Source organism: Oncorhynchus mykiss, chromosome 18 (assembly GCF_057628025.1).
Source record: "Oncorhynchus mykiss isolate SJ-2025 chromosome 18, ASM5762802v1, whole genome shotgun sequence".
NCBI lineage: Eukaryota > Metazoa > Chordata > Actinopteri > Salmoniformes > Salmonidae > Oncorhynchus > Oncorhynchus mykiss.
In genome coordinates, this window is record NC_143039.1 from 68,259,140 (window position 1) to 68,283,614 (window position 24,475).

Consider the following 24,475-nt stretch of genomic DNA (forward strand, 5'->3'; position numbering starts at 1 on the left):
CCTTCTTGCCACTGCTCGCATTGATGTGCCATCCTGGATGAGCTGCACTACCTGAGCCACTTGTGTAGGTTGTAGACTCCCATTCATGCTACCACTACAGTGAAAGCACCGCCAGCATTCAAAAGTAACCAAAACATCAGCCATGAAGCATAGGAACTGAGAAGTGGTCTGTGGTATAATTGCCTATAATTTACACCTGTTGTCTATTCCATTTGCACAACAGCATGTGAAATTTGTCAGTGTTGCTTCCTATGTGGACAGTTTGATTTCACAGAAGTGTGATTGACTTGGAGTTACATTGTGTTGTTTAAGTGTTCCCTTTATTTTTTTGAGCAGTGTATTTATAACTTAAAAATGTCTCATGAACAGTTCAACTGGCAAAACCCATAAACTTGCTTTACTCCATTGTTTGTAAACAAACCGTGTTCAAAACATGTACCATGTATCAAAAACAAGTACCCTTTAAAAAGTTGTATTTCTAGCACTTAATGAGAGACTTCTGTTTTCTGAAAACTGCCACTGTGAATACATTGCAACACTGACAGTTGACTTAGTGCCTTCGGAAACTAAAATGGATTAAAAAAAATATTTTGAAAAAACTCAGCAATCTACACACAATACCCCATAATGAAAAGTGAAAACAGGTTTCTAGAAATCGTTGCATATTTATTCAACATAAAAAACATACCTTATTTACGTAAGTTTTTAGACCCTTTGCTATGAGACTCAAATGAGCTCAGGTGCATCCTGTTTCCATTGATCATCCTAGAGATGTTTCTACAACTTGGAGTCCACCTGTGGTAAATTCAATTGATTGGACATGATTTGGAAAAGTACAAATCTGACTATATAAAGTCCAAAAGTTGACAGTGCATGTCAGAGCTGAAACCAAGCCATGAGGTCGAAGGAATTGTCCGCAGACCTCCACCACAGTATTGTCAAAAAACAGATCTGGTGAAGGGTACCAAGAACTTCTGCAGCATTCAAGGTCCCCAAGAACAGTGGCCTCCATCATTCTTAAATGGAAGTTTGGAACCACCAAGACTCTTCCTACAGCTGGCCACCTGGCCAAACTGAGCAATTGGGGGAGAAGAACCTGGTCTGACAGAGCTCTAGACTTCCTCTATGGAGATGGGAGAACCTTCCAGAAGGACAACCATCTCTGCAGCACTCCACCAATCAGGCCTTTATGGTAAAGTGGCCAGACGGAAGCCACTCCCCAGTAAAAAGGCACGACAACCCGCTTTGAGTTTGCCAAAAGGCACCCAAAGGACTCTGACCATGAGAAACAAGATTCTCTGGTCTGATAAAACCAAGACTGAACTCTTTGGCCTGAATGCCAAGCGTCACGTCTGGAGGAAACCTGGCACCATCCCTACGGTAAAGCATGGTGGTGGCAGCATCATGGTGTGGGGATGTTTTTCAGCGGCAGGGACTATGAGGCTAGTCAGGATCAAGGGAAAGATGAACAGAGCAATGTACAGAGATCCTTGATGAAAACCTGCTCAAGAGTGCTCAGGACCTCAGACTGGGGCAAAGATTCACCTTCCAACAGGAAAATGACACTAAGCACACAGCAAAGACAACACAGGAGTGGCTTCGGGACAAGTCTCAATGTCCTTGAGTTGCCCAGCCAGAGCCCGGACTTGAACCCAATAGAACATCTTTGGAGAGACCTGAAAATAGCTGTGCAGCGACGCTCCCCATCCAACCTGCAAGATCTGCAGAGAAGGATGGGAGAAACTCCCCAAATACAGGTGTACCAAGCTTGTAGCGTCATAACCAAGACTCAAGGCTGTAATTGCTGCCAAAGGGCCTTCAACAAAGTACTGAGTACAGAGTCTGAATTATTTTGTAAATGTGATGTTTTTTAAACTTTTTATTAAAGTAGATAACCTGTTTTTGCTTTGTCATTATGGGATATTGTGTGTAGATTGATTAGGGGGAAAAAACAAATGTATCCATTTTAGAGTAAGGCTGTAACCTAACAATGTGGAAAATGTCAAGGGGTCTGAATACTTTCAGAAGGCACTGTATCTTCATGAGTTCTATCATTCAACACAGTAATATTTCAATTGAGAAAGTTTATTTCAGAGAAGCAAAGCAAAGGAATATAAATGTGAGGTAATTCAGGATTATATGCAATGATACAGACCCACACATTGGATTAATTACAACCAAAGAAAATCTTTGTTATAAATTGTGTTGGATCAAAGCAGCCATTACAACATGCAGTCTAATAGTATTGTGAATATGAACTTACTAACAGGTAAAAAATGAAAACCATCAATATAAAGAAACAGAACTATTGTAAAATAAAATTAAAATGTAGTTAAATCGCATCACAAGTTTCAGGCCTATCGCCTGTGTCCGATTCACCCAAATATGATTCTCAAAACCATCAGTAAACAAACATGTGTTTGGCACAGTGATCATAAGATGGTAACAAATGATCAGCCCTACCTGGCTGGTGATCTAACAAGAGGGAGAGTTTCAAGAAGACATGCCCTGTGGAGTTCCCCAAAATAAACCCCGAAAAAAATGAAAACCAGAGGACAACAACCAAGTAATAAAGTAGTATGAAACTCAAGCATTAACTAAGTCCTATTTATCATAAATGTGATTGTAACAAATAAAAATCACCCTCTCAAATCAAAACATCCTATAACTCCAAACAATTTATTTTGCTTGCCTCATCATAAATGCCATGGAAGAGAGGGGTGAGCTTTGCCATCCGATGCCACTCCCACCATCCAATTGGGACAGTGGAATTCCTGAGTGATGTGGGACCATTCCCAGTTGGGACAGCTCTACAGAAGGGGGACCTCAGGGGCAGTTGGGGGGTGGCATGTGAAGAAGAAAAATAACATGCCCCTTTAATTCTCTCAACAGGTGGCGCTGTGGCGCTTATTGACTGACAGCCGACTCCTCCCCCCTATAGCCTTGTTGTTCTGAATTCCAGCAGGACCATTCTAAGCAGGCCAGAGAGAGACTGGTTCAGTGTCATGGCTGACTCTTGGGCCCATGCAACGGAGCCCAGTGTTTGTCAGTCATTCAGAGGGAGGAGAGGAAATCTTTGAGTCCTCCCTTGGTCTTGGTCTTTTGGTTGTCCTCCAGCATGAGGAACTTCTTGAGGCGGGAGAAGGCCAACTTCTGCACACTTGCGGGCTTTGAGGCCGAGGAGGAACCGGGGGTCTTAGAGGTTGACCTGAAAATACAGGAATACTGTCAGAATCTGCAAGCTGACACTGATTAAAGGTTAAAGAGCGACTGCCTTTAAAAAGCAACACATTCTTTGATAACAGCCTGTGTGGCATCAATATAAGTCAGAAACAGTTATTCTAGTGTCAAAATTGACTAATGTAAATAGGATAATCTTCCTCATAAAATCAGTCTCGTCTAAAATGGAGTTTGGAACATCTGTGCGTCACAACAGGTAAATGAAAGTTGGGTTTTGATGTGACGTTTGTCCACTAACATGGGGTGAACAGCTGTGGCGATTGCTCTCTATCCAATAGCATAGACAGTGAGACAGAGCTGCCAGGCAGCGCCCACTTTGTTTACATCAGAGTTTTGAGAAATAGTGCACCAAAACAGCTTACTTAGATGTACAATTGCTCAACTAAAACATCCTTGGCGAAAACTTCAAAATTAATTACAGATTTCTTGAGTTATATTAAATTAATTTTGGGGATTTTGAGTAAGTGAAATAGGCTTCTACAGTGTCTCATATGGGAGACGAACATCATTACCCAGATGTGTAATTCATCAGGAAACACCTCCAAGATTGAAATCAATTGTTTCTAAATCGCTGTGTTCAGTGACCACACAGTGGCCATCAGTTGAGTGATACCATCTATTGCCCTCACATCTCAAGAAGTCCCTTAAAATGCAGATTTTCAGCTAAGCGAGAAGTAATCAATAGAAGTAAAAATCGGTAACATCTGGGGTACCGGTGGCCTGGTATGGTTTGTTTACCTTGGCGTACTGCAGGGCGTCTTGTCTTTGGAGGCGTTGGTTCTGTTGGTGGACTGGGGAGTCTTGTGTTTGGAGGCAGACTTTGGGATGCCCATGGCGTTGGTTCTGTTGGTGGACTGGGGAGTCTTGTGTTTGCCTGCGCTCCAGGGGGTGCAGTGGCTCTTGGAGAGAGTGGCTATGAAGTTCCTGTTGACGCCGTTATGCTTGGACGTGCTGTTACAGGTGTGGCATGTAACCACCTGGGACAGCGAGAGGAGGAGTGGAGTAAATTAGAAGTAATGATGTCTCTATTTACAGGTGGATTCACACAGGGAACATGATTCTCATGTGGAGATGACAACGTGTCTCAAAAACAATTCTGGACGTTAATGTTTGCAAGTGACTAACCAAAAGTGGTTCACTCCGAGATGAAATCAAATATTATTGGTCACACACACATGGTTAGCAGATGTTAATGCGAGTGTAGCGAAATGCTTCTAGTTCCAACAGTTCAGTAATATCTAACAATTCCAAACTACCTAATACACACAAATCTAAAAAGGGGTGAATGAGAATATGTACATAAGTATATGGATGAGCGATGGCCGAGCGGCACAGGCAAGGTACAGTAGAAGGTATAAAATACAGTATTTTCACATGTGATATGAGTAATGTAAGATATGTAAACACTATTAAAGTGGCATTATTTAAAGTGGCATCGTTTAAAGTGACTAGTGATCCATTTATTAAAGTGTCCAGTGATTGGGTCTTAATACAGTATATAAATTAACTCCCAGATTAACTCCCTGGGCACCCGGAGCACACAGGCCCGGTCTCCCTGTGCTGAAAACCCACATCCAGACCACTCTTTTTCCATTCACACATGTCAATAGAAACAGGATGACGATCATGATTGTGTTTTGACAGGTTATTGGGCTTAGCCTATTTTCAGCAGCTACACAGCCCCAGATGTCTAAATATAACCGTTTCTCTGATACACAGAATCACATCAATATTCCATACAACTACAGATGAAGTGCAATCCAATGCACTTTCAGAGCCTGGGTGGGTCACCTGCAGACTGCCCCATTCTGTCCATCCCATCGATTGCACTAACAAAATGTCCCCTGAGACCTGAGTGCAGAGGGGCCAGGGTGAGAGGCCAGAGTGAGAGGCCAGAGGGGCCAGGGTGAGAAGCCAGAGGGGCCAGGGTGAGAGGCCAGGGTGAGAGGCCAGGTTGAGAGGCCAGAGTGAGAGGCCAGAGTGAGAGGCCAGAGTGAGAGGCCAGAGTGAGAGGCCAGAGTGAGAGGCCAGAGGGGCCAGAGTGAGAGAACAGAGAGGCCAGAGTGAGAGGCCAGAGTGAGAGGCCAGAGTGAGGGGCCAGAGTGAGGGGCCAGAGTGAGGGGCCAGAGTGAGAGGCCAGGGTGAGAGGCCAGGGTGAGAGGCCAGGGTGAGAGGCCAGGGTGAGAGGCCAGGGTGAGAGGCCAGGGTGAGAGGCCAGAGTGAGGGGCCAGAGTGAGAGGCCAGGGTGAGAGGCCAGGGTGAGAGGCCAGGGTGAGAGGCCAGGGTGAGAGGCCAGGGTGAGAGGCCAGAGTGAGAGGCCAGAGTGAGAGGCCATAGGGGCCAGGGTGAGAGGCCATAGTGGCCAGGGTGAGAGGCCAGAGGGGCCAGGGTGAGAGGACAGAGAAGCTACTGTGTGACAGAGGGCTAAAAGGAGAAGGCGCTCATATAACCTGAGTGAGTCAGGCAACCAGAGGCCCGACTCAGTCACCCCCCTTCTCACAGCAGACAATTACTTGTAAGACTTGTCTCAGGAGGAAAACATTGGCTTACTAAACTCAGTTTCTCTCTACATCTATCCTATATCTAGGTTACAAAATGGCCTGTGTGTGTAATATGGACTTTCAAGCATGTCCTCGTTGTGCTTCTACAGCAAATATTGTGTGCAAGTAAACAAAATGCAATGCAATCTAGACCTAACAGATGTACTGTATGGCTTTGGCAATGCACAATTTCAACATCACTGACAAGCACATGCCTAATGACATCCCAAACCCTCTGATACCGACACCAATTCATTTCCCTAAGGAAAACTGCATGCATCCATAGATGTTCCGAAACAGAAACAAATCACGCAGTGTCATAAGATTCCAAGTCAGGCTGTTGACAGTGCTGAATGCTGATGCTGTGGAACAACTCACCGATACAAAGGTAGCCATGTTGCTGCTGAGATTTGATTTGGCAGAGTAGAGTTTCACTGAACCAGTGATTACCTGAGTGAGAATGTTTACTACTGAGCCCTGCGTGTCCAGCCTTATAAAGCAGAGAGAAGCACAGAGGTCGAGTCCATCCGGAGCCCAACGGCTAGCCAGCCAATCGATCAACAGGAGGGGTGGAAGGGGGTGGAGCCTGTAGATGGGTTGACTGTTGTCACTGGCAACAGTCATATATATCCATATATACACCCTCCAGGAAAGCTCTGGATTAAAGTGCTGGGGAAAAAAACACTATGAAAACAGAGCGAAACTCTTGGATACCCTGAAAGCATTTAGCCGGGTTTGGTAAGGCCATATATAGAAGTGAGTCAATGTTGATATGCCCTAAAAACACACAACAATAAGGGGTGCCATTTTCATATATCATCATAGGCAGGGGACTCCCGACAGAGAAATGACTATTTTGACCACATTCGTTCAATCAATTTAAAAGGAATAGAAACACAATGTGGATACCGTCATAGTGTTAGGCGAGTAGGTCGTTGAACATATCTGGTGCACCATTGATGCACCTCTACACTTGTGAAGATAATCATTGACGAGGCTGTGTGAGAGGCCTGCATCCAGCAACCTCACAGGTCTCATGACCCATTTTCTGCAGCTGTTTCAGAACAGTGCTACAGGGAGAGAAAGAGAAAGGGAGAGGAAAAAAAACTCCACTGAACTAGTTTCAATGTTTGGAATCACTTGGGAGTTTCTGGATTTTGGGGTAAACTGCACACAGAGACAATAAAGGTATCCAGCAGTTCATCTGACTGAGGAAGTAGATAAAGGGCCAATATCCTGAAGTATCCCTTTATTCCTACATTTCAACTCATTAAGGAGTTTGAGAGCCCTATGACAGAGAGTGGCCAAGGGGGTGGGCATGTTTAGGATGCCCAGGTACATGTGGTGGATAGGTTAACATCATCAGCTGGCAGGCGATACAATCCTCTATCTAGTGTGTCATGACGGCGCCTAAGAAAAGTTTATTTTGCCCAGTGATGATTTGCACTTGGTCTGGTATGAACAATTGTTAAAGAGAACAGCTAGGCTTTTATCTCCCTCCTCTAACTTAGCTCTACCTTTAACCAAATCATAAACCCACCATGAGAATAAAGACAACACACTAACCCTCCTCCGGAAAGACCTATCAATTAGGCCTAAACGCTTGTCGAATAGTGACGAGAATCATGATACCGACTCAAATAAAATCTTGCCCAATCATCATCATCTATCTAATTGACCCCTAATCCATGTATCGTCTGTGTGCTGAGTACCTACACGTGAGACACTGGCTGAGGACATTGAGCGCAGTGTGTTCATCAGCTCATTCTATTCTGTTGATTCTGGCTACAGGGGTACAGACCTAGAGCGGTCTAGCTAGCAGCATGTAGACAGGGTATGTAGACTGAGGGGTCTAGACATCTGATAGTTTGCCAGGGATCAGGATATACAGCACCTAATATGGGCAGGCCAAGAATTTGAAGGGCAAACAAAACCACACAGAGGCGTCAATAAAATACCAAAAAGATGAACCCTTCATCATTGAGCATGAACAAAAACGTGACTAGACAAAGGTCACCAATTTATGACCGAAAGTTGACCACTGCAAATGTCAATCTCCTCGAGCCACCAAATGAAGACCAAAAGTAAACCCTTTTCACCTTCCCAGAATGTCTGTCCCCATCAACAACAAAAAAATCATGCCTAGAGAAAAGTAATCAATTCATGACCAATAACTTGGCTGAACTGCAGGTGTAATCTATGCACTGTATATAAACAATTAAAGAGGCCTTGTGATGAAATGAGCTCAACGTCTATTAACTCCTGTGTCAGGTTACAGTGGTGATGAGCGGTAACTCGTGTGGTCCCATACAATCCTTCACCATCCATTCCCTAGCAACAGGGGCTATTGGGTAAAGTTTCCCCTACGTACAGGTCTAGGATCAGCTCACCCAATCCAAACCTGATCTAAGTCTGATCCAGACTCTGATCTAATGGTTATCTTGGGGGTAAGTTCACCCTACTCCGCAGCAGACCTCCAGAGAGACCAGTCAAGTTTGGAATTTCTTTAGAGCACATAGCCTAGATCCTTCTGGACTGACGATCAGGCCTTGAAATGTCAACAGCACCTGCTGGTTCTTTTAGACTTTAAATGATGCGATCAGCAGCAAAATACCATGGTTCCACGTCTTTTTGACAGCACAAACAGATCTGGGACCAGATCAACAAAATATACCACAGATATTGTCTATGTGAACAGGGGTCAAAAGCAAATGTCTCTTCTCCTTGCATATTTCACAAGTTATTTTCCTTTGATCTAAATACAAAACATACAATTGATGAGTGGTCTGGTCAGTGTTCACAGATGACTTTAGGGAATTATTGTCATGCACATTCAACTGGTACTGGTCACTGTGGGTGCTAAGGCTTAAGTCAGTATTGAGAGGAGTCCAGCCACAGCTCAACACCTGTCTGTCAGTCACCTGGCTGAGTAGAAGAGGAACTCTGAACATGATCAACCACGAAGACACAGTGTGGACTGGTCCCAAGGCTACCGGTGTTTCACACTTTCCACCAACACAGGCACTCTGGCAAGTTGCACACACACTGAGTAAATGTACCTATAAACTCAATGACCGACAGCCACACACACCGGACCACAAATATAAGCCACATTATGCACACTGATACATATATAGGAAAACACACACCTACACAGAGAAGCACAGTAAAACAAATGCATGCTGACAAACACACACAATCCTGCAGATGGGCTTTTTGTTTTCTATTAATCGGGGCGGCAGGTATTCTAGTGGTTAGAGCGTTGGACTAGTAACCGAAAGGTTGCTATATCGAATCCCCAAGCTGACAAGGTAGAAATCTGTCCTTCTGCCCCTGAACAAGGCAGTTAACCCACTGTTCCTAGGCCGTCATTGAAAATAAGAATTTGTTCTTAACTGACTTGCCTAGCTAGTTAAATAAAAACATTGGCTCCATAAATACTAATCCTCTTTTTCTCTCTACCTAACATCCCTCTCTCTCTCACCCCCAGCCCTCCCTGTGCTACCCCAGGCCAGGCTGGTTGCTGTGCTGACCTTGTATCTGGGGCTCCAACAGGCATCATTGCCCTTGAGGATGCTGGCAGATGCATAACGGGCTGGCTTTATCCAGATTTGGACGTCATGAGGTTTTCATTTCCAGAGGTAAAGACAAGTGGTCAGAGTGACACATGTTGAATGGATACAGGATGGAGTCCAAATGAGTGCATTATGTAGAGGATATAGGGTGCCATGTTGGAGGCAGACAGTATTGTAGAAGGGCATTGACAGAATCTGTTGTGATGTAAGAAAGGGCTCAAACAACATGCCCACCCTCCTAGATGCCCTTCTACTGCCACATCGTACGCCGTTGTGTTCTACGATACTGCCACATCGTACGCCGTTGTGTTCTACGATACTGCCACATCGTACGCCGTTGTGTTCTACGATACTGCCACATCGTACGCCGTTGTGTTCTACGATACTGCCACATCGTACACCGTTGTGTTCTACGATACTGCCACATCGTACGCCGTTGTGTTCTACAATACTGCCACATCGTACGCCGTTGTGTTCTACGATACTGCCACATCGTACGCCGTTGTGTTCTACGATACTGCCACATCGTACGCCGTTGTGTTCTACGATACTGCCACATCGTACGCCGTTGTGTTCTACGATACTGCCACATCGTACGCCGTTGTGTTCTACAATACTGCCACATCGTACGCCGTTGTGTTCTACGATACTGCCACATCGTACGCCGTTGTGTTCTACGATACTGCCACATCGTACGCCGTTGTGTTCTACGATACTGCCACATCGTACGCCGTTGTGTTCTACGATACTGCCACATCGTACGCCGTTGTGTTCTACGATACTGCCACATCGTACGCCGTTGTGTTCTACGATACTGCCACATCGTACGCCGTTGTGTTCTACGATACTGCCACATCGTACGCCGTTGTGTTCTACAATACTGCCACATCGTACGCCGTTGTGTTCTACGATACTGCCACATCGTACGCCGTTGTGTTCTACAATACTGCCACATCGTACGCCGTTGTGTTCTACGATACTGCCACATCGTACGCCGTTGTGTTCTACGATACTGCCACATCGTACACCGTTGTGTTCTACAATACTGCCACATCGTACGCCGTTGTGTTCTGCGATACTGCCACATCGTACGCCGTTGTGTTCTACGATACTGCAATATTATATGTTGTTGTAATGATGCAGTGGAAAGAGCGGGGGCAGAGGGGTACCCGGTTGGCATGCCAGAGCGGGGGCAGAGGGGTACCCGGTTGACACGCCAGAGCGGGGGCAGAGGGGTACCCGGTTGGCACGCCAGAGCGGGGGCAGAGGGGTGCCCGGTTGGCACGCCAGAGCGGGGGCAGAGGGGTACCCGGTTGGCACGCCAGAGCGGGGGCAGAGGGGTACCCGGTTGGCACGCCAGAGCGGGGGCAGAGGGGTATCCGGTTGGCACGCCAGAGCGGGGGCAGAGGGGTACCCGGTTGGCACGCCAGAGCGGGGGCAGAGGGGTATCCGGTTGGCACGCCAGAGCGGGGGCAGAGGGGTATCAGGTTGGCACGCCAGAGCGGGGGCAGAGGGGTACCCGGTTGGCACGCCAGAGCGGGGGCAGAGGGGTACCCGGTTGGCACGCCAGAGCGGGGGCAGAGGGGTATCCGGTTGGCACGCCAGAGCGGGGGCAGAGGGGTATCCGGTTGGCACGCCAGAGCGGGGGCAGAGGGGTATCCGGTTGGCACGCCAGAGCGGGGGCAGAGGGGTATCCGGTTGGCACGCCAGAGCGGGGGCAGAGGGGTATCCGGTTGGCACGCCAGAGCGGGGGCAGAGGGGTATCCGGTTGGCACGCCAGAGCGGGGGCAGAGGGGTATCCGGTTGGCACGCCAGAGCGGGGGCAGAGGGGTATCCGGTTGGCACGCCAGAGCGGTATCCGGTTGGCACGCCAGAGCGGTATCCGGTTGGCACGCCAGAGCGGTATCCGGTTGGCACGCCAGAGCGGGGGCAGAGGGGTATCCGGTTGGCACGCCAGAGCGGGGGCAGAGGGGTATCCGGTTGGCACGCCAGAGCGGGGGCAGAGGGGTATCCGGTTGGCATGCCAGAGCGGGGGCAGAGGGGTATCCGGTTGGCATGCCAGAGCGGGGGCAGAGGGGTATCCGGTTGGCATGCCAGAGCGGGGGCAGAGGGGTATCCGGTTGGCATGCCAGAGCGGGGGCAGAGGGGTATCCGGTTGGCATGCCAGAGCGGGGGCAGAGGGGTATCCGGTTGGCATGCCAGAGCGGGGGCAGAGGGGTATCCGGTTGGCATGCCAGAGCGGGGGCAGAGGGGTATCCGGTTGGCATGCCAGAGCGGGGGCAGAGGGGTATCCGGTTGGCATGCCAGAGCGGGGGCAGAGGGGTATCCGGTTGGCATGCCAGAGCGGGGGCAGAGGGGTATCCGGTTGGCATGCCAGAGCGGGGGCAGAGGGGTATCCGGTTGGCATGCCAGAGCGGGGGCAGAGGGGTATCCGGTTGGCATGCCAGAGCGGGGGCAGAGGGGTATCCGGTTGGCATGCCAGAGCGGGGGCAGAGGGGTATCCGGTTGGCATGCCAGAGCGGGGGCAGAGGGGTATCCGGTTGGCATGCCAGAGCGGGGGCAGAGGGGTATCCGGTTGGCATGCCAGAGCGGGGGCAGAGGGGTATCCGGTTGGCATGCCAGAGCGGGGGCAGAGGGGTATCCGGTTGGCATGCCAGAGCGGGGGCAGAGGGGTATCCGGTTGGCATGCCAGAGCGGGGGCAGAGGGGTATCCGGTTGGCATGCCAGAGCGGGGGCAGAGGGGTATCCGGTTGGCATGCCAGAGCGGGGGCAGAGGGGTATCCGGTTGGCATGCCAGAGCGGGGGCAGAGGGGTATCCGGTTGGCATGCCAGAGCGGGGGCAGAGGGGTATCCGGTTGGCATGCCAGAGCGGGGGCAGAGGGGTATCCGGTTGGCATGCCAGAGCGGGGGCAGAGGGGTATCTGGTTGGCACGCCAGAGCGGGGGCAGAGGGGTATCCGGTTGGCACGCCAGAGCGGGGGCAGAGGGGTATCCGGTTGGCATGCCAGAGCGGGGGCAGAGGGGTATCCGGTTGGCATGCCAGAGCGGGGGCAGAGGGGTATCTGGTTGGCACGCCAGAGCGGGGGCAGAGGGGTATCCGGTTGGCACGCCAGAGCGGGGGCAGAGGGGTATCTGGTTGGCACGCCAGAGCGGGGGCAGAGGGGTATCCGGTTGGCACGCCAGAGCGGGGGCAGAGGGGTATCCGGTTGGCACGCCAGAGCGGGGGCAGAGGGGTATCCGGTTGGCACGCCAGAGCGGGGGCAGAGGGGTATCCGGTTGGCACGCCAGAGCGGGGGCAGAGGGGTATCCGGTTGGCATGCCAGAGCGGGGGCAGAGGGGTATCCGGTTGGCATGCCAGAGCGGGGGCAGAGGGGTATCTGGTTGGCATGCCATACAGTGCATTCATAAAGTATTCAGACCCCTTGCATTTTTTCACATTTGGTTACGTTACAGCCTTATTCTAAAATATATTAAATAAAAACATTTCCTCAATCTACACATAATACCCCATAATGACAAAGCGAAAACTGGTTTATAGAAATGTTTGCTAATTTATTAAAAACAAAAAAACAGAAATACCTTATTTACATATGTATTCAGACCCTTTGCTATGAGACTCGAAAACTTAACTCAGGTGCATCCTGTTTCCATTTATCATCCTTGAGATGTTTCTACAACTTGATTGGAGTCCACCTGTGGTAAATTCAATTGATTGGACATAATTTGGAAAGGAACACACCTGTCTATATAAGGTATTTGACAGTGCATGTCAGAGCAAAAACCAAGCCATGAGGTCGAAGGAATTGTCTGTAGAGCTCAGACAGGATTGTGTCGAGGCACAGATCTGGGGAAGTGTACCAACACATTTTTGCAGTGTTGAAGGTCCCCAAGACAAAGTGGTCTCAATCTTATTGTATTTTGTTTTAACTAGGCAAGTCAGTAAAAACGAATTCTTATTTACAATGACAGCCTGGCAAAAGGCCTCCTGCAGGGACAAAGGATTTAAAAGAAAAATATAGGACACACATCACGACAAGAGAGACACCTAGGGCTGGGTGATATGTCCATTATTATATCACTGGCCAAATGGCCTAGTGAATGCCTCTAACCAAGTCCTACTCAACAGCCATATAGGCCTAGGAAACATCTCCACAAATCCTAAAATTACAAACAGAAATGAGACAAAAACAAAGCCCTCTTAAAGCTGGGATCTGTGACCCTTCATCTCGCTCTCCTTACATTATTTATCACCCTCTTCCTGAGCGAAAGACTTCTGTTGGCAAAGAATGACAAGGAGGGAGGGGGGTTGTGGAGTAAGAGAGAGGGTGATAAATCTAATCTTCCTGTCTGTCTCATCGGCAGCTCCCATTAGAAGGTGTTGACAAATACCAGGAGAGAAGAGAGAGATAGGAGAGAGAGGATTCTTCCAATTATCTTCAGAGTGCCTCATCTGCTTTAAGGGTTATTCAGTACACTCACAACCACGCATGTCTATGGGGGCCTCGCACGTACACAGCTTGTGGAGCTCTGCTACTCACTGCTACTTTATGTCTGGCCGAGTGACCAGGGATCTCAAAGTTGAACGGTAAAAATATCTCTGCGAAAAATGCAGCTAAAGAGGATTCACTTACAAGTCAGACGAAAGGAGGGAAAATATCAACGTCTACACAACAGAGTTATTTTGTTCAGGAAGCTCATCCAGAGTAACAATGAATTCATACTGATAATGAAGCCACTTGCTCTTGTACTGTTCAAATACACAGCGCTTTCTCTGGATGAAACTAACGCAGATTTGAAGTGAAGTAAACCACACTTCAGGAGAGGTCCTTGGTCCTAAAAAACTACCTACAGAGATAAAGCAATACAGATATCTAGCGGTATAATTTCCACTTGTGTACCTTTTACAACCGAATTGGCCAAAATAACTACTCTCTCGTCGAACTACTTGTGTTTGACTCTGACGTAACCTAAGCGTTAATCTCCTTTGGCTTTGACCCTCTCGGTCTCCACTAACTAAATGCTTTCTGTTCCTCTGTGATCGTCATCTAGCTGACCCATCACAACCTGACCCTGGCTTCCTAGGGATTCCTCTGTGAGCCTGACCAGAGTGAGGACTGAGTCTCTACGGGTCCAGAGCTGCATACCAAACAAGACCTGTTCCTCTGTGATCGTCATCTAGCTGACCAATCACAACCTGACCCTGGCTGCCTAGGGATTCCTCCTCAGTGAGCCTGACCAGAGTGAGTCTCTACCGGTCCAGTGCTGCAAACCAAACAAGACCTGTTCCTCAGTGAGCCTGACCAGAGAGAGGACTGAGTCTCTACGGGTCCAGAGCTGCATACCAAACAAGACCTGTTCCTCTGTGAGCCTGACCAGAGTGAGGACTGAGTCTCTACGGGTCCAGAGCTGCATACCAAACAAGACCTGTTCCTCTGTGACCGTCATCTAGCTGACCCATCACAACCGGACCCTGGCTGCCTAGGGATTCCTCCTCAGTGAGCCTGACCAGAGAGAGGACTGAGTCTCTATGGGTTCAGAGCTGCATACCAAACAAGACCATGTAGAAGCACTGCAGTTACAAAGAAAGGCTTTATAAATTGTGATTGATTTATTGACATAGCAATCTGTTCGCTTGCACTCTGAGGGTTTCCCTCTACAAAGTTGATGGGAGACTAGTGGTTTGGAAGGGGAATAGCTGGGCACTGTACAGGAAAGGGGAATACCCAGCCTGACTTGAACACACTGGCAGTGACCAAAATCTGTGTTGCCTACTATGTACTGAAACGTGCTGTGTGCTTATCATACTACATACAATCACCTACTATCAGCTGTTGTCAAACACCTTGTTGTGAAAACATGATTCTCTTCCTCAGTAGTGTGCAGCAAATTCTACTAGATGAAAAGCCTGAACGAATATGACATTGTGGAATTTAAAGCACACTACATTTTCAAAATTTCACTTACTATAAAACTTTTCATTTTCGCATACCCAAAAAAAGCTATGGGACACTGCCAGTATGGGACACTGCCAGTGTGCATTAGACGCTGCCAGTGTGCATTAGACGCTGCCAGATATTTTCAATGAGGCAAAGTTTCGCCCGATATGAGCCTTCATTAAGCCATTTTCAGCTCTGATATCTAGAGGGCCTTGTCAAATCAAAATGGTACTTTCCTGATTCTGTGTCCCTGATGGAGAAAACTGCCCTCTGACCACGCTACTCTTGACATACACTATGTATACACAAAAGTATGTGGACACCCCATAAAAGTTTGTGGATTCTGCTTTTCAGCCACACCTGTTGCTGACAGGTGTCATGCAAGCACAGTCGTGCAATCTCCATAGGGAAACATTGGCAGTAGAATGGCCTTACTGAAGAGCCTTGTGACTTTCAACGTAGCGCCGTCATCTTTCCAACATGTCAGTTTGTCAAATGTCTGCCCTGCTAGTACTGCCCCGGTCAACTGTAAGTGCTGTTATTGTGAAGTGGAAACGTCTAGGAGAAACAAAGGCTCAGCCGTGAAGTGGTAGGCCACACAAGCTCACAGAACGAGACCACCGAGTGCTGAAGTGCATAAAAATTGTCTGTCCTCGTTTGCAACACTCACTACAGAGTTCCAAACTGCCTCTGGAAGCAACGCCAGCACAAGACCTGTTCGTCGGGAGCTTCATGAAATGGGTTTCCATGGCCAAGCAGCCACAAGCAAGCCTAAGATCACCATGCACAATGCCAAGCGTCGGCTGGAGTGGTGCAAAGCTCGCCACCATTGGACTCCGGAGCAGTGGAAACGCGTTCTCTGGAGTGATGAATCACGCTTCACCATCTGGCAGTCTGATGGAGAAATCTGGGTTTGGAGGATGCCAGGAGAACCCTACCTGCACCAATGCATAGTGCGAACTGTAAAATTGGTGGATGAGGAATAATGGTCTGGGCCTGTTTTTCATGTTTCGAGCTAGGCCCCTTAGTTCCTGTGAAGGGTAATCTTAAAGCTACAGAAGGACATTCTAGATGAATCTGTGCTTCCAACTTTGTGGCAACAGTTTGGGGAAGGCCCCTTCCTGTTTCAGCATGACAAAGCCCCATGCACAAAGCGAGGTCCATACAGAAATGGTTTGTCGAGATCGGTGTGGAAGAACTTGACTGGCCTGTACAGAGCCCTGACCTCAAACCCATCGAACACCTTTGGGATTAATTGGAACGCCGACTGTGAGCCAGGACTAATCGGCCAACATCAGTGCCCGACCTCATTACTGCTCTTGTAGCTGAATGGAAGCAAGTACCCGCAGCAATGTTCCAACATCTAGTGGAAAGCCTCCCAGAACAGTGGAGGCTGTTATAGCAGCAAAGAGGAGACCAACTCCATATTAATGCTCATGATTTTGAAATTAGATGTTAGACGAGCAGGTGTCCACATACTTTTGGTCATGTAGTGTAGTTTCCTTATCTGAACTGGCTTATCAGTGAAGTGGATGGAAACTGCAGAGGTAGAAACCAGGCACATATCAGAGAGGAAGAGGTGAAATGAGAGGGTTTACGCCGACCGAAATTAAAACCACGATTTTTGTATGGAGGTTAATGAGTGTCGTATTTGGTCAACAAAAAATGTAAATGTTAATTTGCTTAGTTGATGGAATAGAAGTTTTGTAATGGTTAGGTTGTTACGAATGCACTGATAAGTGAACGCGCGTGGCAAAACAACAAAAGTTGTGCCCGTTGTCCACGCATGCATCTGCCCTCTCATTGGCTGGAGTGGTCCCACCTGATATCGCCTCCTCCCGCCTGCCTTCCATCTGTGAGGACATGTATTTCCATTGTTAGAGAGGTTACTTAACGATCTTGTCAATATACTAGATAGTCTTTGGTCATATTCACTAAAAACGTAACAGAAAAGAGGGACCAAAGCAGGGAGGGGCTACCTGAACTTGTCCAATAAGAAACACTTGTTTTTGTTGCAATTTTTTTCCCCCTGTAGCAACATTTTTGTTACATTTTGCACAAATGAATACAAGTCTCACCAGAGCTGATGAGGAGCCCCTGAACCTCCGTAAGATGTCCATCTGAGCCAGGCTGAGCCTCATGCCCTTGCCCTCCCTCCGCAACACGCTCTGCACCCTCACTGATGCACGCCGCTTGGGATGCAGCCGCATGCGGTGGTTGTCTGGGCGACGCCACTGGAAACAGAAGGGACAGAGCTCTTCTTCAGGGATGGGCTGGAACTTGGCTGGAGCTGGGAGAGGAGAGGAGGTCAAGCACAAGGAAGAATAAAGTACACATTCAGGGATGTGAAGTAATGTATGTGTTTATGGCACAGTCAAGTGGAGTATGAGGGTGTAGGTTAGGTCAGATGAAAAAAATATGTGAACTATGGTAAAGGGGAATTTACAAAATATAAGTGCTGAGGCCGTCGTCACATTTAACACAAAATAAACATTTGGGATAGAGTTGAATGTCAAATTAAATATATTGAGTCCAGGGGATCATGAGTATGAAATAGTAAATAATTGTGATGATGAGAACTGTGCAGTACCGAGAGTGTGTGTGTCTCTCTCTCTCTGATGGGGACAGCTACCAGTACCCACCAGTGTAATTAACATGGGATTACAGTGTTTTCTTCCCTCATGCCTAGTGCCTACAGCACCATGTTGTATGTGCATTCTCATACTGTGCTTAAGCAATAGGTGTGATGAACATAGGATAAATGCAAGAGAAATAAACTAGCCTAAATTATAACTGACAAAATGACTTTGCCAAGGTTATAGCTTACTTCTTACCTTTCATTCTCTGATGTCTCCCCCTGAGAAACAAAAACACAGAAGAAAAGTTAGGTTTTTGTTGTGAAACAGCTGTCACTTCATTATTTATCTGCTTAGATAGAACAGTCTTTGATCTGGGGAGACTCCCATAGCTTGGAGTTAGTGTTTTGGGTTGTTTTCCTTTCACAACGCCTTGAGGGGCGTCAATGCGGAGTTTGAAGGTGAGGTTTACTTTTCAAAAATTCTGCCAAAGCTGAATTTGTAAGTTAATGTTGATTCATCTGTAAACTGAAGCAAGACTCAAGGTGCGTTTTGATACTCTTGAAACACTCTTACTAAACACTCTTATTCAGTGTTGAAAATGTAAACACAATTAACTTTTAACAAGTATGCCTAACTCCAACCACACTGCTAAGGGACATTTGCTATTGTGGAAAAAGTTTGCCAAGGGCTTCCAATGTTTGGCGGAAAACATCCGGGAGAAAAGCAAACAAGGATTTATCTACAATACAGGGCTTCCCACCTCCCTGTAGTCTGGGCTTTGTCTCTACTGTCTGCCTCTTATTTTGGATAAACAGTTGACTAGGCCTTTCCTAAGTCACGCTACAATTAGCCACAGTACACTACGCCAAAAGTGACTCATGATATTTGCAGTCAGGCAACAAACAGGGCGGCACGTGCAGCGGCGAGAGATGGGATAGGGGGCCTCGCTTGGGGCTTTAATCTCATGCTGACCTGCCGAAGGACTGTCACGGAGACACTGACAGTGGTTAGCTAGTCACACACCGTGGCTATAGAGAGATGGGACTTTGGAACTGAAATCTGATGTTGGACAGCCTGACTCATGGTCAAGTCACAGTAATGTCTCCAAACTACAGGCTGTATTGAAGTATTTAGATTAGGCTAGAGGGGAAGGGCTAGTGTCACAGACAGGGGGTAATGAGGGGGAGAAGAAGACGGTGGGAACAAGTGGCAGTGAGATGCAGGAAAAGCGCTGGATGAGAACAACTAGGCGACAGAATAGTCTTCCTACAGTTGAACAAGGTTTTTCCTCATACTTCTCTGTTGGACTAACCAGCTTGTTCACATAATGAATTGACATTAGATCATTCAAACAATACAGAGGAACATTTACACTTTTCTAGAAAACATGATCAACTTCTGACTTCTTTTAACTTTGGGTCGATCATCTATTAACCAGAATGTAACATCTGAAAACCTTCAGAAGTGAGATCAACAGCAGTGACCTAATTCACATAACTACCAATCACTCCAGTTAATTCAAACACTTCCAAATGGCCCCATTTAGTCACCAAACTCCCGATCCCTCCTGTCTCAGCCTCCAGTATTTATGCTGCAATAGTTTGTCGGGGGGCTAGGGTCAAACTGCTATATCTGGAGTATTTCGCATGTCTTATCCTGTGTGAATTTAATTATCTCTCTCCCCTCCCCTGCCGGAGGACCTGAGTCCTGGGAACATGCCTCGGGACTACCTTACCTGATGACTCCTTGCTGTCCACAGTCCACCTGGCTGTGCTGCTGCTCCAGTTTCAACTGTTCTTCCTGCGGCTATGGAACCCTGACCTGTTCACCGTACGTGCTACCTTGTCCCAGACCTGCTGTTTTCGACTCTCTCTCTCTACCGCACCTGCTGTCTCTAACTCTGAATGATTGGCTAAGGAAAAACCGACTGACATTTACTCCTGAGATGCTGACCTGTTGCACCCTCGACAACCACTGTGATTATTATTATTCATCTTGGCCATGTTCTGTTATAATCTCCACCCGGCACAGCCAGAAGAGGACTGGCCACCCCTCAGAGCCTGGTTCCTCTCTAGGTTTCTTCCTAGGTTCCTGCCTTTCTAGGGAGTTTTTCCTGGCCACTTCTACACCTGCACTGCTTGCTGTTTGGGGTTTTAGGCTGTGTTTCTGTACAGCACTTTGAGATATCAGCTGATGTAAAAAAAAGGGTTTTGTAAATAGATTTGATTGATTGTCTGCCTGGTAGAGGCTCAATGAAAGACATCCCATCCCACTGTCCAGATGAGCCCCTGGAGATACAGAAAGGTGGGGCTCTCTGCCATGCTAATCTAGTTAACATTCTTCACATGAATCTCCTTTAAATGCATACTTAGTGGAAGATAAACACTGGCCCCTACTACCCAGTTAGAGCAGGGCAGAGCCCACTTTAGGCCAGATGCTATCAACAAAGAGTTTAAAGTCTGGAAATCAGCAAGGCTCAGTCTCTGGGCCTCTATGGACATTTGATACAATCAGAGTGTGGAGGAGAGAGAGCAACGCCCTGTTTACTAACCAAACCTCAGAAATAATAACGCAGATGGTCCAATGCAACAGCTTGGCTAGAGTGGCAGGGGAAAAGAGGGTGAGGGATGGGGGCAAGCCCCCCCCCAACACCCCCTGGTGGCTCTACAGATGGCAAGGCCCACAACTGGAGATTGCACGGTGTAGGGCAGCAGTCTGGGTCTCACGTTATGGGTCGAGGCAGGCAGGGGAAGCTAGGAGAGGTGCAATCCCTCAGGGTCATGGGGTGAGAGAAGGGAGGGGGTGACACTGACCAATGAGATGGACAGGTGAGGGTTGGACGGGGAAGGGTGGTGGGGAGAGAAGTCATCGACAGTGACACCAAAGTGCCTCGGCGCTATGCCTGTGACGGTCTAACGAGCTGCTTTGGTCAGTTGGCCTCGGCCTGTCATAGCCCACATACCTCCCTCAGTGGCTTTACAGGAAATATGAGTAATGACACGAACACTGGAAACAAACACTCCAGCGACGCATGGCTGAAAGCATAAGTGGAGACACAAACAGCAAGGAGGAACTTCAGGGAACCTTAGGTACGGTATGCAGGATGACTGCTCTGTGGATAAATAAGATGATATAATGTCTGTATTCTACACATCCTTACAGGGCATGCCACCAGGTTGCTTTGTTGAGGATCCTTTTCTCCTTACTCTCGTGACAGCTAGTACACGTAACATTTGTTTCTGTGTTTTGTTCCTCATGTAACCTATAACAAGATATGGTACCAATGAGTAGCCGAACACACAATTGTAGACTTCACATGTAAGAAAGGTCATATCATCTGTGCTTGAGTGTGGCTCAATGGGTAACACCGACCACAACTATAGTCTATATCCCTTAGTCTATATCCTATATATCCCTTAGTCTATATCCTATATATCCCTTAGTCTATATCCTATATATCCCTTAGTCTATATCCTATATATCCCTTAGTCTATATCCTATATATCCCTTAGTCTATATCCTATATATCCCTTAGTCTATATCCTATATATCCCTTAGTCTATATCCTATATATCCCTTAGTCTATATCCTATATATCCCTTAGTCTATATCCTATATCCCTTAGTCTATATCCTATATCCCTTAAACTCCACTCTGGACCTCCAAGCTAGTTCCACTGCATGTTTTCATTGTTCCCCTCTAATCAGGGACTGATTTAGACATGGGACACCAGGTGGGTGCAATGAATTATAAGTTAGAACAGAAAAGCAGCAGACTCCGGACCTCGTAGGTTAAGAGTTAAGTATTCCTGGTCTATATATTGTCAGAGTGCGGGGTTCACATCATGGTTATTTCTGTGCTGCATCGTCCCTATCCGTTTAATACATACACATAAGGAGAATCTATTATCCTTTCAAAAAATAAAAGGTCCAATCAGATTTTTTAAATAAAATGACAGACATTGTTTTTGGTGGAGTTCCCCTTGAATGGCTTAAAAAATTATCCATCTATTCAACATATATAACCCTCCAGGCTTGGACAGCTGTGATATCAGTAGGATCTGTTCAACACATTTCCCATAAATCGGTTCTTTCCAGAGAGACTCAAAAATCTGGATAAACTCTTAACGGGTAGCCTAAAAGTAACGTTCCTTAAATCCATCCTTAAATCCATCCCGACAGGGCCTTTCATTTACATTTTAAAATTCTACCACAAATTTCCTGGCTCAGGTGAGTGAGAGGAAAAACAGACCAAGGGATTCAGAGGTTACTGGCCCAGGCCCAACTCAAACACAGTCCACACTACAGCAGCCAGTGGCTTAGAGGATTGCTCCAGAAATTACACATGACTTTCTCTAACTACAGTATAATGCCATCATCATTCTGTGAAATCAAAAAGGTGATGAAAATGGAATGAGTTCCTGTTTTGATTAGTGGGTCTCTTTATTTTTATTTTACCTTTATTTAACTAGGCAAGTCAGTTAAGAACAAATTCTTATTTTCAATGACGGCCTAGAAACAGTGGATTAACTGCCTTGTTCAGAGGCAGAATGACAGATTTGTATCTTGTCAGCTCGGGGATTCAATCTCGCAACCTTTCGGTTACTAGTCCAGTGCTCTAACCACTAGGCTATCATCTCATCATCTCAGACGGTTCTGAAATCATTTCTGTACATAGTAACAAATATGATTAGCATTCCTGATTTTTTTTTTGTTAAAATATAATTACATCACTGAGAAATTTAGCTAATTGATTGCAGACAAATTAGCCATTTTAATTTATAGGATTCAGATATTCAATAAAAATTGTACCCAACATCCGATTTCAACAAAACTTATTCCTACCAATGAGTAAGACAAAGGAATCCCCCCCAAAAAATGTAAAATGCCACCCACAGACCCCCCACATCCCAATCCAACAACCAGTGTCAGTTCTCTGTTTGACAAGTAGTATGATGCTGTGGCTTGCGGTATTACTTCCCCATACTACGTAATGTAATTCCCTGTGAATCTGGAGAGTTAAAAAATAAACACTGTTCTGAGAAGTGTATCATTGAAGTCCCTTGCATTATTTACCATAAAGTAGTGTGAACATACCACGTTTTGACCACTAGATGCCACTGCTCCTGTATACCGCCACACTGTCCATGTTGCTGGTATAGTGTGTTTATTTAATAGAGCACCACATTTCCTTTTCAACTTTGGATAGAAAACCAATACATCTGTCTAATTATGAAAATAGATTGTCATCTTCACATTTCAAGCCATTCCTGTATGAAAGCAATTCCGTTTTTCCTTCTTGGATATGAAGCATGAAAATCCTAATATAGTGACATGCATTGGATTTGTGCCACAAATTATTGAGTGACAGACTGGCACCATTGTAGTGGTCTATCAGCTTCAAGCTCCGGAGCAATGTCATGGCATTGATTTCCCGGGGGGCTCGGGATGGCGAGCAGATAGCCAGAAGCACCAAGATGGTACGGCACAGTTTCTGGCGGCTGGGTTAGCTCATTAAGGCTGCCTGCTATTCGAATTGATGTATGCAAACATACAGGACAGGAGCATGTTAAACTTTTAAAAAATGGTATTAGACAAAGTAGGCCTGGTTAGTGACTACCTCTGTACATTGGCAAACGCGTGCTTGCGTGTGTAGCGTATCTATGGCTAATGTGTGTCCTGTTGGATATGTAGTTACAAAATGCATGACATTGTTTCAAGACAACAATAACTATACAAATTACATTGGTTCTAAAAAAACAAACATTGTGAAAAGAACAATCAAAACGGAACAAATGTAATTGAATTTCGTAAAGTTACACAATTTCAAATGAATTGCACTGTGCTACTCTGCCACCTAGTGTCACTATATGATCATTACATCATCAAATATGAACGAGATGTAGCTATTACGTTCAATGTAATAAAGAGAGCGCTTACATGAGAAAACGTGACTGCTCCGGACAAATGTCTTGATACAGTAGCGATGCATCCCTTAAAAACGTGTGACTTGAGCCTGTGGGGTCTGTAAAAGCCATGTTTCTCTGTATTTGCCACCGACTCGAGAATCCGCGTGTGAGAAAGGCTGGTCGCTTCCTGGCCGCCTTGTTTAACCTCTTTTGGAGCGTTGATAAGAGAAAGAAGAGTTTAGAAGTCACATTACCTTGAAAACCTTCAAGAGCAATATAAATCGATAAGATATATGATAGCTAAATGATTTGTTTAGGTTTCAACAGTGATCGTTCTCTTTGCATGATAGCCTACCCTACACTTTCCGTCCTAATGTTGCAATCCCACAATGCTTCAGGCTAAGCGCAAGCATTATGGGAAAGCGAGGAATAGCCCTGTGTGCCTCACTGGCTGTAGTTCGATTAATTTGTATGATACCCCGTTCAACCCATTATGATGATTTACATCGAGTATGAAACACGGAAAATAGTTTGAGGATGTCTTCAAACATTTAGGGGAATTGCAAACATATAATGCTATAATGCTTATATGACAGCCTCTATTTAGTAGGCTAGGCTAATCAGCATGTTAGTCTATGCCAACAGCCTAAATACCAGTCAAATAGCCGAATCATCATGTGATATCCTTGGCTTTAGGC

At 46.6% G+C, this 24,475-nt stretch overlaps 1 protein-coding gene across 2 annotated transcripts in view; it reads right to left on the bottom strand.

Annotated features, from left to right (window-relative positions):
- Window positions 1-2,069: 2,069 nt before the first annotated feature.
- rmp24 (ribonuclease MRP subunit p24) overlaps window positions 2,070-24,475 on the bottom strand; it is a 23,609-nt gene continuing 1,203 nt past the window's right edge. Inside the window, exons 1-6 of one of the 2 annotated variants that reach the window (XM_021572670.3) lie at window positions 24,133-24,210; window positions 23,809-23,984; window positions 18,125-18,147; window positions 17,369-17,580; window positions 3,979-4,217; window positions 2,070-3,208 (exon numbers count right to left, since the gene is read on the bottom strand). In XM_021572670.3, the coding sequence (XP_021428345.3) occupies window positions 3,055-3,208; window positions 3,979-4,217; window positions 17,369-17,580; window positions 18,125-18,147; window positions 23,809-23,906 (726 nt within the window). In that variant the 5' untranslated portion in view covers window positions 23,907-23,984; window positions 24,133-24,210 and the 3' untranslated portion in view covers window positions 2,070-3,054. Of the gene's footprint in view, window positions 3,209-3,978; window positions 4,218-17,368; window positions 17,581-18,124; window positions 18,148-23,808 lie in introns of both variants that reach the window. The other variant, XM_090209219.1, reaches the window with a different exon arrangement.